Here is a 16,475-nt window from a genome sequence, read left to right on the forward strand (position 1 = left end):
TCCAAGGCTTAGGAGGAATTCGCTATATCGACAGGCGTGAGTCACGGGAGACCCGGCTATGCGAAGAATTTTGTAATAAGGAACGTGTCCCTATCGCGCAACCGCGGGATAGATTTCCCTTTCGGGACACGAAAGATCGATATATATATATATATATTCCGAATTAAATTCTCGTTAAATAAATTAGTTTGTTAAAATGTTGCGCCGCTACTGGAACTGTATTACGTAAATACCAAGGAATATCGAATCGATCGAATAGTAGAAATATCACTTGCGATCCATTTTTGCGAGAAATTGATTGGAAATAAAAAAAAAAAAAGAAGAAGAAAAAACGATACATTCTTTTGCAAACGATTCGTCGATTGAATCAAGAAATGTCCTCGAGAGGGAACGAAAAAAAAAAAAAAAGGAAGAGGAAAAAAAGTGAATAGTGGGTAGGATTATTTGCATAGCCAGCAAGATGTAGATTGACAGATTTGCGTCGAAGGAATTGCTTGTGAAACGGCGATTTGCGGTGCAAATCGACGAGATCGTGACCGATAATAGCCACACGTTTTCTTCTTAATCGGGCAAGTTAGGTGTTCGATACGTTTATATTACGTCACGCTTTCTAAGTTTCGGTTCACTAACTGTGATGAACTTTTATCTTTTCTTTTATCGTTGTTTTGAAATAGGCCCGGGTACGGCGTAAAATGTTACTAATTGTTGTAAGAAACAATGACGGGCCAGAGCCGCCGCCGGTGACTTACGTCTAAAACTTCGTGTCGAAGATAAAATTGTCGTGTCTCGAGTGCTGGCGCTGGATCGAGCTGGAACTGGATTTAAATTAAACTGTCTGTAACGCGATTGATACAAATTGTACTTGATAACAATCGAAATTTGCTGGACAAGTTGGATTAATGGTAAATGCGTTTTAACTTGGTCCAGATAATGGAAGCTGATCGATGAATCATCTTGACGTTATGACATATTCGGAGTATCGATCTCTTGTGATAACTTCAAGTTTAATCAAGCAAATACACTCGATGTGATTAATAATCGTGAAGAGACGTTTGATATAATTATACTGTTTACTGAATCACTAATTTCACGAAATAATTTCGTAAAAGATCAACACTTTATTGAATTAAATAGACAGAATAAAGTAAAATTATTATTTGTTATTAATCGCTACTCATTTCTCTGTCTAATTGCGTGTTGCATAATTTCTCCACGATTTTCTATACGCACCTTTGATTTATGCAATTAATTACGAAATTAATTACACCCGCTCGATCCTTTCCAAAGTTCCCTATTCTCTCGAAAGATGGCAGTTTTTCTTCCCTTCTCTTTTTTTCTTCTTCTTCTTACCTACCGATACTTCGTCATCTAAGTTTTTTTTCGAGTCGTATCCAAAAGAAAAAAAAAAAAAAAAAAAAAAAAATGAGACGAACCGAAACTCTTGAAAATCTTCTCGACTTCTCTACTTTTTTCAATCACTTGCGCAGATTTCTTACTTACTTCAACTTTTTTCTCAACTTTTTACCTCTCCTTTCTACCTCGATTCTTCGTCAAAGACGTTCCACGACAGAGAAGAACGATCGATAAGAGAAAAGAAGAAAATTTCTTTCAGAATTTCACACAAAAATTTTTCACAAAAATTTCGAATGAGGGCACACATGCCACGTATTTATATTTATATAAATTTATATATATATGTGTGTATACATCTAGACCCGGAAAAGGATCCAGAGTGATCTCACGATCGCGCGTTTCTTCGGATCGAAATGCCGCGGAGGTAGTCCTCGTTAGAGTCGCGGAGTTGGGTCGAAATGCATGCGCACATACATATATGTATCTGCATAAAGTGGCCGCGTTCTATTTACTAGCCCAAGACCGGCGCACGTTTCGCGTATGTTATACAACTTCCAATGTACATTATATATTATAATGTGTAACGGTATGTGGCTGTATCGTGGGTAAAGTATAATAAGTATATGGTAGGTGTGGCGATAGCGTACCGAACGGCCATTGGCTTTTCATTGGCGGGGTGTACGCGCGAAATGAAAGTGAATTCCCTATATAAAGGGTGGTTTTCCTCCAATGCGACAGAACCAATTTAATTTACCAGTCAAGACGCACTAGCCAAAGTATTAGCCGGTTACCATGAAGTCTCTGGTACGTTGCACACTTTTGAATTGCGCGTCGATACGAAACTTCCTCCCTTTTCTTGTGATCTCGAGAATGGTGACACGGTAGTAATTAACACGGACAGTTTTCTGTGAAAATTTGGTGGAAAAAGAGATTTTCTTTTCTTATATAAATCGATATAAATCTTTCTTTCTAAAAAAAAAAAAGAAAAGAAAAATTGTTTTTTTTTCATTGGTTTAAGGTATGCTTGATACTGATCTCCGTGGCGTTGGCCGCTGCAGAGGAAGACAAAAAAACGGTGGAAAAGCGAGGTTTGTATGGTTTGGGTTATGGTGCTGAAGGCCTTTACGGTGGAGAATTGGATCACGGAAAAGTCGCGATCGCGATTCAGGAGAAGCCTGTGGCTGTTCCGGTTCCAGTCCCGAAACCGTACCCAGTCCCCGTTGACAGACCATACCCTGTAAAGGTGAGAAGATTCTCCGTTAAAAGTTGACTCTTCTTCTTTCTCTTAAATATTTTCATTGTGAATATATATTTATCTATTCGATATTGAAATAAACACTTCCTCCAGGTACCAGTGGCAGTCCCTCAACCGGTCCCAGTGCCGGTTCCGGTACCCAAACCATACCCAGTAATACAAACCAAAACGATCGCGGTTCCCGTCGAGAAACCAGTTCCAGTCACGGTTCCGGTTAAGGTCCCAGTGCCTGTGCCTGCCCCATACCCCGTCAAGGTAAGTCAAAGGGATGAATTCCTATCGTTTTCCCTCGATAATTCAATTAATCAAAAAAAATGAATCGAACGCAATGCATTCGATAGCTCTTCTTATTATAATCATTCTTTCTTCTTTCTTTTTCCTTTTTCTTTTCTTTTTTGACGGATGGATTTTGAAAGCTTTCTAAAATATTATTTTCAGGTACCAGTCGCTCAACCATATCCAGTCGAAGTTCCCAAGCCAGTTCCAGTCGTCGTTAAACAACCAGTCCTCGTTAAGGAGCCAACTCCCGTTTTCCTTAAAGGATACGAACACTTTGGACACTAGATGAATTTCCCCCTTCAATCTGCCAATCATCCCGTCCTAGCCTAACCACCCCTCCCCCACTCCCCCGCAGCATCGCAAAAGACATTATGACGAGAGCAGTACCAAAACACGTTCTCCTTCATGGTAAATACGAATCATAATCAATAAACCGATTTTATAAATATTTTTTAAACATACGTTTGTTAATTCTTTCCGACCTAACCTACCTAACGCCTCGTTATATCCCGACCATCTGATAAATTTTTAATCAATCTATTACGAAATATATATTTTGCTCGCTCGCAAAATATAATAACCGTGATATTAAGAAAAATATCATCGACGCTCGTATATCGTTGCGAAATTTTTCTCCGATGTATCCGAGTGTGTATCGAGTAGAAGATCGGAATCGAGTTCGCTCGTTTTCGTCGTCGAATGAGATATGCTAAGTAGCTTACACAGCTAGTATATTACGGTAATGTTATAAATTTGATTCGATGTGACAAATATTGGAGAACGGATCGGAAATATATTCCAAGGAAATATATTCTATCGAGTTATACAAGGTTCTCGAACGATCGTAAAGTTATTGGTTTCGCTTGATCCCCGTGTGTCGTATTGGCAATACGGGTCGAGGAATTTCTTCTCGGTATTAATTAAATTCGCGAATAAAATGTGTTTCGACATTTCCTCGAGCGACAGACGCGTACTTCTGCTATCTGATTCACCATTGTGTGGAAACGACCGTTCTCAAACCGAGCCTTGACTGCGATTTCGCCCGGTCTGGGAACCTCCCTCGTCATAATTTTCCTCGAGATATCGCAAGATTCTCGGGAAATGCGGGGTCATTCGGTCAACTTTTCTTCGAATTTTCATTTGACCGTACCGGTATAAAGGTAATCTTTTCTTAAATTATCAAACAAAAATTTTCGAAGAACGAATGAATTTTTCATTTTTCTATATGAAAAGTTTCTTCTTCTTCCACTTATTCTTCACTTCACGATTATTTCAGAGATTTCGATGTACACTCTCTGTTTTTAACGATAAGTCGCATCCCTTAATTTTAAAAGAATCTAAAGGGTCGAATTTCACCAAGTGTCTTCATTTTTCAAGCGAAGAATTTTGAATGAAGATATATTGCTCAATATTTAATTTACGAGTTTCTCACACGACTGAAATTTCTTTTTCGATCGCTCGTAAAATTAAATATCGACTTGAAAAATACCGTCAAAGATAGCCATCAATGGTTCTAAATTACTTTCTTTTCGCAATTTTTTTGACGTTTGAGTTTCTGCACGTTCCTAAAAAAAAAGAAAAAAAGAATCGTAAAGTCGTTTCGTTTGTTTGAATATAATTAGCTGTAATTGTTTTTTTTTTTTTTTTTTAGAATTTAACATCTAGGTAGTTTGTGTAAAATGTAACGATGTTACGAATACTTAAAGATTGCAAGGTTGTATAAAACGAATACTTGAGTTCACATCTGACGGTGAAATATCCACGTTCACTTTTGAAGAACGCATATAAATCATTATTAATTTTTAGAAAGTATGCTTCTCGTGTCATTATCTATTGCGTACATTCCGATCATGTTACGACATCCGTTAATTAACGCGTGATTCTTAATTATCGACCTTGTCGCGCGTATACTCATATTATTTCCCTATGTAAATTCGACAAGGAAATAAAACTTCAGATCAAATTTCCTCTTTCTCTCTAAATAAATAAATAAATAAATAAATTTTATCTTCATCTTGAAACAGTTGAAAACGTAGATTGACGAAATCTGCAAACGCGTCTTCTTTCATTAAGACGTTACAGAAGATTTATGAGAAATCTAAAATCGAAGAAACACTCTTAACAGCCACTATTAAGTTCTTTTCACCTTTTCACACGCATACATAAAATTAAGAAATTAGAAGCTCGGCTTCTGAATGTCTCGTATATTATCTTTTTATTGATGTATTATCATAATTTTTATTAACGAATTATTCAACGATTCGTTATTATTATATAATTAACTAATATACAATCATTTTTAACGTCAAAACTTGGATAACATTCTAATTAATAATTACTAATTATGTAAAGCCTGTTTCGTTTCTCGTGCACGAAAATAAACGCGAGTAATCGAAACGAGGTTTCTTTTCTCAGTGTGAGTGTCTTGAAATTTACATTTCTCATCTGTTTAACGGGATTGTGTCATCTGATTAATTTCGTTCATTTCGGAATGACAACGCTCATTTTGTACCAAGGATTTTCCAAATGAAACAAAAGCAAATTTCTTTCCATATATATCCGGTACAGTTTACACAGTTGTTACGTTTATTCGACAGAAATTAATTCGTTTCGCTGTTATAATTGATTTTAAGATTTTAGAGATGAGAAGACGATCGATCTCTTTCTTTCTTCCTTCCTTCCCATGTTCCTTCCAATTTAACATGGACAATAATTTATGACATTATACCGTGTTATCATAAATTTTATTTCATCCAATCTTTGTATTACGATAAAAAGTTATCGATTAATTTTTTTCAAATTCATTATTCTTTCGTACCCTGATAAATTTCTCGTTCTCTTTCTTGTCGATATTATTTAAACGATTCCTGTCTCATTATGTCACGACAAAAATAATTTATAGAAATCGATCTCGAAATTCGATATTAATGTATTCAAATCGTAAAATTGAGGGAAATTAAGAATACGAAAATACATACAGAAGTTATGAAATATCGTTTCCACTACATCAATCCATCAATCATCGTGCGATGAGAAAGTTGTTTAAAAATAACAAATTACAGGATAAGTGGTAAAAAGTAGTCCAGTTTGTATCGCGGTATGCATATTCTTAATTCGTTTCAAAAGCCAAGGATGATTTTTTTCTTTTTTTTTTTCGAGAAAGAAAGTTACGAACGATCGAAACTCGATCAAAGAATGAGAATATATTTCTGAAATTTCACGATTGTTCGATCGGACAATCGGTCGAATTTCCCTCGTAAAAGGGAATGTCGATGTTCGTTTGAACGACGGATGAAGAGACGCAACGAACTTTCTTTCTCGATAGAAACACAATTCCTTTCATTCTCGATAAAAGCCGTCGGCCGGGTGAAATTCGTCGCCGTCCTGTCACGCAACGTGGGACCGATCATGCTCATTTTCATGACAATAAACGGTGTCTGTACGGTGTCGTAGATCGTTTTGATAGGGGGGGCCACCGTAACATGGACGTGAAATTTTTTGGTATGCCTTCGCACGCGCAATCGCGCAACGTCCGTCTCCCCCTTTTGCCCGATGTAAATGGAACAAATTGCTATAAAGATTTACATCTCGCGTCACAATTTTATGTTGTATTCATTATATACGGATGACGGAATTTATTTTTTTCCATTTTTATCACTTTCCATCTTTAATTATTAGGGCTGTTTCGACTTCGAATGATTTTTTTAATTGCACGTTTTATCTGTTATTTGAAATTTAAAAATTACAAATAAATCCAAACTCTTTCGCCACTTTCAAATAATTATTATGAACGGAGAAAGGAAATGCACGCGTTGAAGAAATAATTCGACATATTCCTTATGAAATAATTTATGACAATGATTTCACTCTCCTCGTCATTGTTAAATGTCAAAATTTTTCTAATATTATTAGAATTCCATTATTAGGCCAACCGATTCTCTACGTTTACACGATAAATCATACGTCAATTAATCATAAATCAAATCGATCGGTTAACATTGAAATTCGAAAGGGAAATACCCGATCGGGTAAAGTCCTTCTCGAAGAATCGTTTCTTTCTTTTTTTCCTTTTTTTTCTTTTTTTTTCTTTCCTCCATTCTTAGTCTATCCGTTGATCCATAAACGCGAGAACAATCGAGTAACCAAGTTAGGTTTGAACAACGCAGAGAAATTCGAGCGTAGGAATTTTCGACGGTTTCGTTTCGTATATACCGCGCATAGCTGTTATGCAATAACGAGGAACGAGCCCATCTCGAGCGCGTAACAAACGGACCGTGGAGATTCGTGTACGTAGGAAAGAAGGGAAAAAAAGGACAAAGCCAGTTTCCGGTGTCGAAATCGGCCGAGAAACGATTTTATGCAACGCGTACAACGAAGCGGGGGTATACTTTCTTCTTGCGGGATTCCTGCCCCCTGGTATCCTCGAAAAATTGAATTTCTATCTTTCGATCCAGTTCCAATTCGTCACACGTCGCACGATTGCACAGAGATCGAGATCCATGTATCAACCATGTATCGCCACTTGCATCCTCGTCGCGTACACCGGTTTCACCTAAAACGTCTCTCTCTCTCTCTCTCTCTCGTCGACACCAGGAATGCTCGAAATTAGAAATACAAGTCCAAATTTGGAACGTCTTCTCGAAAGCTTTGCACTTGGAACGATTTTTTTTTGCGCGCACGGTAGAATTTTTTTTTTTCTTTCTTTTTTTTTCCAAGTGAAGGTACGAAGACAGAGTCACGTTCACGACTGCTTGGTAGAAGTACAGCCGACCACGACGGTCAATTAACATTGTTGGAGGTGCAACAGTCCTTGTAACACTAAACATATTATCCGCTGTCTAAGGGGTTAGAAAAATCGGCTTATTCCGATCAAGGTAATGAATCATCGCTGTTTAACGAAATAACAATCGGTCTAATAAGAACAAGGTGAACGAGAGAGGGACTACGGTGATCAGAATCTCGGCGAACAATCTGGTATGCCGGTGTGCGACGTCCCCGGACAAAGAGGGTTCCAAGAGGGTTCCTTCTGCATAAATTTCTTCTACGAACGAAGATCCTTTCTTTCGCTTCTTTTCTCTCTTTCTCTTTCAATATTAACTAGCTCGTCTTTTCATTTATAACGAGGCAAATGTGCACGCAGGAGGAGGATCGTTCGCGTTTTTCGAAATGTCAACCGCACGTGAATTTGAAATTCGTCGAATCCAATTTTTTGGATGAAAATCGGGTATCGATCCCGCTTGATGAAATTCGATCCCTGTGGAAACGTAGGATTAAGGATTTGCTTATTGGAAGCACGAATTTGAGATCGTTTTATAAGCATGAATATCTGAAAAATATCGTGAATATCGATTGCATCGATTGGTTCTTCCATCGAAAATTTTTTTCGAACGAAAGGATAGTCGGGATGAAAAATGATAATCCATTAATCACTATTCCACCCCATGATTGTCCCCTTTGCCTGTAAACGAAACGTGCCTTCTCATTCATGAGGATCACGAGCGATGGTATGAAATTTATACAAATTTTTCGACGAGATAATTTTTTTTTTTTTGACTGGCGGCAGTTGATGAATTAAGAAGAATTGTTTCTTGGTGTACAACTTGCTTTGGTTAATTGGAGAAATTTCTATTTTACAATGATGGGTAATAAACGGTAGAAATTCATTAATCGAAACGAGAAGGAACGGATAACGAAAGAAGAGTTAGTTCGCGCACTAAAGAACACGCGCACTAGAGGAATTCTTGATCCACCTTGGAATTTCCTAATGTAGTCCCGTATAAAATCGTCTCGATGCTTTTTTGCTCGATTGCACTGCATCACTTGATTTGCATGATGATTAAATCTTCTCTAAAAAAACGATCGACTTGGGACGAAATAAAAAAAAAAGAAAAAAAAGGACGATTCCAATTTTCGTCCAATTTGTTATTTTCTTTCGAATATCAAATTCACACTTTTGCGTGTCGCAATGCAACAATGTTAACATAACGATCACCTGATATAGCAGTAGTTTCTCAGATTACTTTTTTTCAGCTGGCCGCACAAACGAGATATTGCGTGAACACACAAAAAATTCGGTCACTTTCTGTAATGATCCGGTCACATGTCTGACGATACAATTATTTCCAGCCTTTCCAACGAAAAGGAGAAGAAAAAAAAAAAAAGGAAAAGAAAAAAAAATCAATTTCAAGAAAAAGAATAAAATAAATTTCTTAGAATAAATTTTTAAAAAATTCTGTAATATCTTCCACGTCTTTTGGCATCATTCACTAACCTTAGTCTTTTAATCTTTTACATTGTTTAAACTTATTACTTTAATTAATTATCAAAATAATTATATTTATTACTATAAGTAACAGTTAACTTTTAAATCATTTTAATTATAATATACGTTTCGAATATTATTATTACGTATTTAATATACGTAATTGTATCGTAAATAAGAAAGGATTCGTTCGTAAATGGTATGGAAGAAAAAAAAAAAATTAATCCCAAGGGATTAAAGGCTTCGTAACTCTCGAATACACGGAAAACAGAGAAACTATCCTACAAGGGAAACACGATTCGTATTAAATTGAAGAAAGTTATTGACGTAAGATATTAATCCGTGATGGGGTGGGGATACAAAGTTATCTTTCGCAAAAAAAAGGAGTGGAAAAGAAGCTTTGCCTTGGATCGGTTTTCGAAGACCCCTGCCTATATCCCCCACGCCCAATTTCTTCTCACCGTTTCAGTGAGGTCCGCAACTGCCCACCACCTCCTCTTCAAGGGTTCGTCGTGGTCGTCACACCGTATAAAAGCAGTGGATCTTCTTGCTATCTCATCAGTCGCAAAACAACCAACGAACCAACTCCAATAGCGCAGCCAACATGAACGCTAAGGTGAGCAATTACAGCCGTATGGACGATCGCTATGATCTCCGCGATCTTGACGATCAGTCTTTGCCTGGGATCAGGACTGACTCCGTCTCCAAGGATCCAAAGCATATACTTTATCGAAGCAAAGAAAAAAAGAAAATATATATATATATATATCGTTATTATTTTTCAAACGTTTCGGTGCACGAAGACTGATTTTTCCAATTTTATTCCAAGTCGAATAACATATAAACTTTGAAGGAAACTTAGCAGAGCGAAAAGAAAGTTTCTTGCGGATCGCCGCAAGTGAACCTCAGTAATTAGAATTGGATCGTTCTTGCAGCTTCTCATCATCTTCGCCCTCGTGGCGGCAACCTTGGCCGAAGAGCAAGCTACTGAAACGAAGAAGGACAAACGTGGAATCTATGGAGGATACGGAGGATATGGATACTCTAGTTACGCTGCACCGATCAGCCAGGCAGTCTCGGTCGTAACCAAGGAAGTGCCAGTCCCTGTACCACATCCTGTCGCTGTTCCTGTCGAGAAACACGTCCCTGTCCCGGTTAAGGTAAAGATCGTTCTTCCACGTTATAAAAGAGAGAAAAAAAAAAATGGAACAAAAATGTTACGAGATCTTCATGATAGCTCGTGCGTAATCTCTGGTAAAAAGTGATAAAGAAAAAGAAAAAAGAATGCATCGCGAAATCGAGAACGACTCGATGCAATGTTCCACGGAAACAATGTTCCAGTCGATTTGCATATACTGTCGTATTAACATATTGATGCGCTATATTCACATCGGTATCAAGGAGATCAGCTCGCTCTCAGACGAGGACCTCGAGCTTCCAATCACGCTCTGTTTATCCTGGAATATCTGTTCGCGTGATTGGCAGTAAACGCCTTCATCATCGGACGTTAATTAACGTTTCAATGTGAACGCGATTTCGTAAACGTTTAGAACGTTACAAATCCCACACGTGCGATTTCTCTTGGAAAAAGTCCTCGAGTCACTCGATTTTTTGCCAATGATCTAACTGTTGCAACAGTTCTATTCGAAGAGGAAAAAAGGTATCGTTCCTTCAACTCTTTCTTCGTCACCTCGTACTCTTCGTTCAGATCTTGTGTACTCGCATAAAATTGATTAACCGATTTTTGTTTCAGGTGCCGGTCGCCGTCCCGGTCGATCGTCCCGTCGCCGTTCCCGTCCCCAAACCATACCCAGTCGAAGTGACCAGGCACGTTCCAGTCCCAGTGGAGAGGCCAGTTCCGGTCCCGATCAAAGTTCCGGTACCGGCTCCTTACGCAGTCAAAGTGCCCCAACCTTACGCCGTTCCATACGTGAAACAGATACCGGTGCCCGTGGTGCAACCTGCAGTCGTGGTCGAGAAGTACAATCACGGCGGTTGGCCAAGCGGCTACTCCTCCTGGTAAACGGAACCAATCTTTTTCATTTTCGTGGATCCGAGGGAGCTAGCTTCGGCGATCGTGACAGCGACAGCGTTATCGTGTGTTCCAAATCCGAGCGACAGTTGGATTTCATGGACGACAGAGAAAGTTGCGGATTAAAGAAGCAATAAGATCTCCGCCCCGGGATCGAAGAACTAACGAACAACTAGTCCGAGTCCAACCACATCGAACATCGATCTTTTGCCAAATTTATATTTTGGATCTTTTGTCCCGCGATAATGCGAAGATTGGCCCCCTTTGGATGGTATGATTGGTTATATCTCTCTCTCTTGAACGTATCTGTGAGAGGAATAAATCCGCGAGCGTTAACGATCCTGCGTTAATCGACGTAATTGTTCCATCGCGGTTATTTGTCCTTTTTTTTTTTTTTTTTGCTCTTGTATAAGTAATTTCACTCTTGTTTTCCAACATAGAAATAAATATATGTTTTCGTATTAAAGAAACATGGTGTTTTCCTTTTTTCTTTTCCTTTTTTCGGTTCCACTGATATCGAAGAAAAAAGAAATATATATTTATATATATAAAAGGATATTGAAATATCGAAATGGAGAAATAATCGAGAAAAATTTGAAAAGAGATTTTGTAATTCTGATCATTTCTTTTGAAACGAAAGATTACGAAACTGGTTTCAATTACCTTGATCGAGTATAAAAATTATCTAATAGAAAAAAAAAAATGTATTACGCAACATTATATCGGATATTTATTAAAAGAAACTACTTTCACTAATCGGATATAAGAAACTTATACTCGCGATAAGTAATAATAATATAATAATGTAATAATATAAAGCAAAAATAGGGAAGATTCGTGGCCTAAGAATTTCCACGAAGAAATTAGACAACGTCGTGAATTCGTAGTAATAATCCAAAGTGAATGGCGGGGTGTGTAAATACCTCGTGAAAGAAGTACAAGTTGGTGGGCTCATTAAAGGGGTAAAGGATGCAGTTTAAGTGATTAACGAAATTTTGCGTGCACCCCCTCCCCCCTCTCTGAAATTAAAGCTGGTATTCCTCGAATAAAGCGATCAAATTATGCAAACGTGTTATTTTGAGAGATCCGATTCCTCGTTATCCTCCGTGGTGAGAGAATAGGAAGAGAAAACACGTTATTATAATAATTAAGAAGAGTTTTTAACAATGAAAACAAATAAAGGCGCGTAATTGCGTTTCACTCGTTTCGCTCGTATTCGTTTCATACTTACCACTCTCGTGTAATTTTTCATTGACATTTAACCGCGAAAAAAAAACGAGATTCATTTTTCGCGAGCGCGCGAGAATGCAATGCGCGCAATTACGGTTTTTAATGGTCAGTTACATGCTGCATACTTTCAACCAACTGTGAGAGAAAAATAAATTTTATAAAAATTCTAACGCTATAACAACCGCGCCATTGATTTGACCGATCCAGTCGCGTTTCCAGTCCACTTTCTTGACCGCGAGAAACAAGAATTAAAACTCGTGACAGTTTCAATCGGATGACCCGTTATACCCGTTCGCTCATCGCAAATACAATTCCATTCTTGGAAATCTTACAAATCACGATCGATCTTTTCTGGCCAGAAATAGAATATAATCCATGCGTCAAATAGATATATATATATATATAGATCATGCAGATCTCGTGATGACTCATCAAATCGTGATACGATAATTCACTTTCCATTTTATCGGAGCATGAAAAATCGAGGTCATTTTTCTTAGATATCCCATCGATCTCGCAATTACATATAAATATAAATAATTTGATCAAACAATTGCTGCGTAACTGTGAGCGCTTGAAGAAGTGAAACCATCGATCGTCACCAAGTATTTCACAAAGTACAAATTTTTATTAAAACGATCATATAAAAAAAAAAAAAAAGAAAAAGAAAAAATAGGAAAGAACGTCAAGTCAACAAAAAAACATAAAAATTAAAAAAACATAAACTTAACAAATCAGGCTTTAAACAATATAAACGACAATATATGTACAACGGAAATGTGAAAATGATGTCGTTCAATGATGCGAGCCGTAATCGGGTTGAGATGGTTGGAAGTGTCCACCTTGGACGTCCTGCTCGTGGCCGTGTTGATTCACCGTGTAAGAGCTGTAACTCTCCGATTCGTGGCCCCCGTGATCCCCAGAATCGTATCCACCAGCTCCACCTCCGATCCCACCCTCGGAATGGCTCGCCTGATATGGAATCGGGTGTGGTACCGGGTAGAAGACAGGCTTGTTCACCGTTACGGGATGAGGAACCGGAATCGGCTGCGGTACCGGGACCGCCTTCGGCACCACCACCGGTACTTGCTGATGGATCTCGATCGGGACCGGCCTGGACACCTCGACCGGCACGTGTTCCTGAACTTTCACCAGCTTCGTATACGGAACAGCGATCGGATGGTTCACTGGCACCGGGACCGGTATATGATGGGGTACCTACAAAAGAGAAAGGAATTTCTAGATCAACGAAACCTCCTAGGCGATCGATTTGTCAGATTTTGCGATGGAAATAAGACGAATTTTGATAAGATTTGAATTTTGCACTAGTTACTTTTTTATTTAATATCCTCATTTTTTGTATTCATAACGAAGAGATTTTTTATTGGATTATACGTACAAAAGAATTGCGAAAGATTTGAATTTTCCAATTTTTGATGTTGAAGAGATGTTTGTTTGATTGGATTGTACGTACAAAAGAATTGCGGAAGATTTGAATTTTGCAGTAGTTATTTTTATTTAATATTATTTTTGTATAGATGATGAAGAGATTTATTATGGATTGTGTATATGCATTACTGTGAAATTAATATAAGGAGAAATTAACAAGGAATACCTTGACTGGATAGGGAACTGGCACCTTGACGACCGCGGTTTTCGTGACCTTGATGATTTTGGTCGGTATTTCTTTGAGATGAACCGATTGCGAGATAAGCTTCGGCTCGCTCGAATGAAGACCATGACCTTCCAGGGAGGAGAAATGAGAGGCCCTCGCGGCGACCACGGCCAAAGCGAACAAAAACTGCAAACGTATATATATATATAATCGCGATTAAAGTTCATCGAACTGCACGCCAAGATAAATCTGACGAGAGTCGAGCTGAAGGAACGTAGAAAATCCTTTCACGTTCGTGAAATATCATAAGAAGAATTAAACGAATCTCAATTATGTATTATATATCCGACCCAAGTGAACGGAAATTAACTTTCTCCGTTGAAATTCTTTTAGGCACAGATCCACGTAAATATTCATAATCTACATCTATCTACCAAGAGAATTTGCAATGCTTTCTCCGACAAATCTCTCCCGCTTAAAATCACTTTTTGGGCGGTTCACGCCCCCGAATAAAAAAAAATGGACAAGAACAAGAAAAGAACAGTTCACACTTTACAACCCTGTAACTCTGTTCGAGTCCACTCGAGTTACACGTTCACAAAATTTACAACGAAAGTTGTAAAGAGAGAGAGAGAGAGAGAGAGAGAGAATTACTGCTGCTCGACGCGTCTCGCCATCTCGACGATGATTAAAACTTACTACTCGCCACATCGTCATCCGGTTTCGTAGGTGTAAGAAGATAGGCGTTTCCGATGGGACGAATCACACTGACAATTGCAGTACCGGCAGTTGCTTATATACGAGGACCTTCACCATCGCCGATCCACGAAGAAAGCACTCTCTTTCCGACTGGCTTGCGTTCTCCAGTCTTGTCTCCGCTTCTCCCCTTTTCTTTTCTTTTCTTTTCTTTTCTTTTCTTTTCTTTTTTTTTTTCTTCCTTGCTCTTCTCGCGAGTTCGACGACCGCCACCACGCCACGGTCTCCGTCCACCACGCTCGATTTCAAGCGCAATCGATCCTCTCCTCGCATCTTCCGCGCACTGCGCCGAAAGGGAATTTGTGTGTTTACTCTTTCGTAACTGACCCAGTCACGCAGCTTCCCTCTCCTCCTTTTTCCAACTCTCTATAATGATTCCAGCGTTTTTCTCTTCTTCCTTTTAAAGGATGAATCGTGACAGTGAACGCGATTATCTTGTTATCGTCTTTTCATCGAGCGTGCAATCTTCGTCGATAGATATATAAAATTATCGTAATTACTCGTGTCTTGGATGTTTCGATTAATTACACGATCAATTACGAGTGTCAAAATTGACGTATGCACTGACTGATTTTATACGATCGAAAAGTTGTTCACACCTCTTTTCACGGTAACGATTTACTTTTTACGTTTAAGATATTTATGATAATTAATAATAAATCACATTTGTTCAATCGAAACATTACATTTATCTTCGATCGAAATCGTATCAATTTCATTCGATTGACAAGTTATTATTAGATATGAAATTATGACTATTAATTTTTATATATCTATAACTCGGAATAAACATGTTTCAAAATTTTTTGTATCAAACGTATTTTAAAAATAATTTTTCCAATTCTTCTAATTGTAGAAGAATATTTCGTTCAATTTTTTTCGTCCAATATGATCAGAAGGGACGATGATAGAGAAGGTGAGGAAATCGCATTAGGAAGCGGAGGCCGCGTTGTAATTTCCTGTTTGTAAAAAATGGTGAGAGCAATCGACGATTCTGAAATGCGAACCGCGAAAACTATTCACGGTCGAGGGAGAGAACGGTGAAAGGATTATCGTTCTCGAACACTGAAAGAACGTCCAAAGTAAAAGGATAATCTGGATCATCTGGTTCTTTCTACAGCCACACTCGTTCGCATGCACTCGTGCGAGCGAAACAAATCCGCTGCTTGTAAAACTTCGTCGGAATGATACATGAGCATACAACAAGCATTTCGATCCTATACCGAGATTCAAAGGAAAGTAGTATCCGTTGAAGAAATCAAATCGATTTTGACAGCTGTTAACATTTTAGAGAACAGTAAGTAATTACCGCTTATTTGTTTTTTAAAAGATGTTATATTTTCTTTAATTTCTTTTTTAATTTTTTCGTGCAAATTATTGCAACTGATATTTTTCTATATTTTCTTCCAAGCACGGAAATATTGGTGAGAATGTATGATCCAACCTGACAGGAAGGATCGAAAGCGACAGGAAGGACAACGAAAAATTTATCGGGATCCTTGAAAAATTCCAGTTCTTGGTACGAGCTGTGCAAAGTGTATATTTTGTGTATATATTATGTAAAAAATTGAATTGTATGATATAGATCTAATAGAACGTGTATCCTTCCGATTTGAGAGAAAAAAATGTAGCGTTTAATCAGTAATAGTTTTCTTATAAGGGCGATAGAATCCGGTTCAGTACAAAAGCAAAA

At 38.0% G+C, this 16,475-nt stretch overlaps 3 protein-coding genes across 3 annotated transcripts; 2 read left to right on the forward strand and 1 right to left on the reverse strand.

Annotated features, from left to right (window-relative positions):
- The first annotated feature begins 2,145 nt into the window (after positions 1 to 2,145).
- LOC122713384 (zinc finger protein 512B-like) lies at positions 2,146 to 3,172 on the forward strand. Its single transcript, XM_043933762.1, has 4 exons — positions 2,146 to 2,157; positions 2,372 to 2,596; positions 2,702 to 2,863; positions 3,047 to 3,172. Exons 1-4 carry the CDS (start codon positions 2,146 to 2,148, stop codon positions 3,170 to 3,172), a joined length of 525 nt encoding a protein of 174 aa, XP_043789697.1.
- Positions 3,173 to 7,711: 4,539 nt separating this feature from the next.
- On the forward strand, positions 7,712 to 11,563 carry LOC122713375 (cyclin-dependent kinase inhibitor 1C-like). Its single transcript, XM_043933752.1, has 4 exons — positions 7,712 to 7,761; positions 9,619 to 9,765; positions 10,085 to 10,309; positions 10,903 to 11,563. The coding sequence occupies exons 2-4, from the start codon at positions 9,754 to 9,756 to the stop codon at positions 11,170 to 11,172; spliced, it is 507 nt and encodes a 168-aa protein (XP_043789687.1). The 5' UTR covers positions 7,712 to 7,761; positions 9,619 to 9,753; the 3' UTR covers positions 11,173 to 11,563.
- Positions 11,564 to 13,206: 1,643 nt separating this feature from the next.
- On the reverse strand, positions 13,207 to 14,743 carry LOC122713398 (zinc finger protein 512B-like). Its single transcript, XM_043933815.1, has 3 exons — positions 14,726 to 14,743; positions 14,027 to 14,212; positions 13,207 to 13,629 (listed from the first exon to the last, which is right to left on the reverse strand). Exons 1-3 carry the CDS (start codon positions 14,741 to 14,743, stop codon positions 13,207 to 13,209), a joined length of 627 nt encoding a protein of 208 aa, XP_043789750.1.
- Positions 14,744 to 16,475: the final 1,732 nt, after the last annotated feature.

The sequence above is a fragment of the Apis laboriosa genome, unplaced genomic scaffold (genome assembly GCF_014066325.1).
Source record: "Apis laboriosa isolate Shangri-la unplaced genomic scaffold, ASM1406632v1 scaffold23_cov150, whole genome shotgun sequence".
NCBI lineage: Eukaryota > Metazoa > Arthropoda > Insecta > Hymenoptera > Apidae > Apis > Apis laboriosa.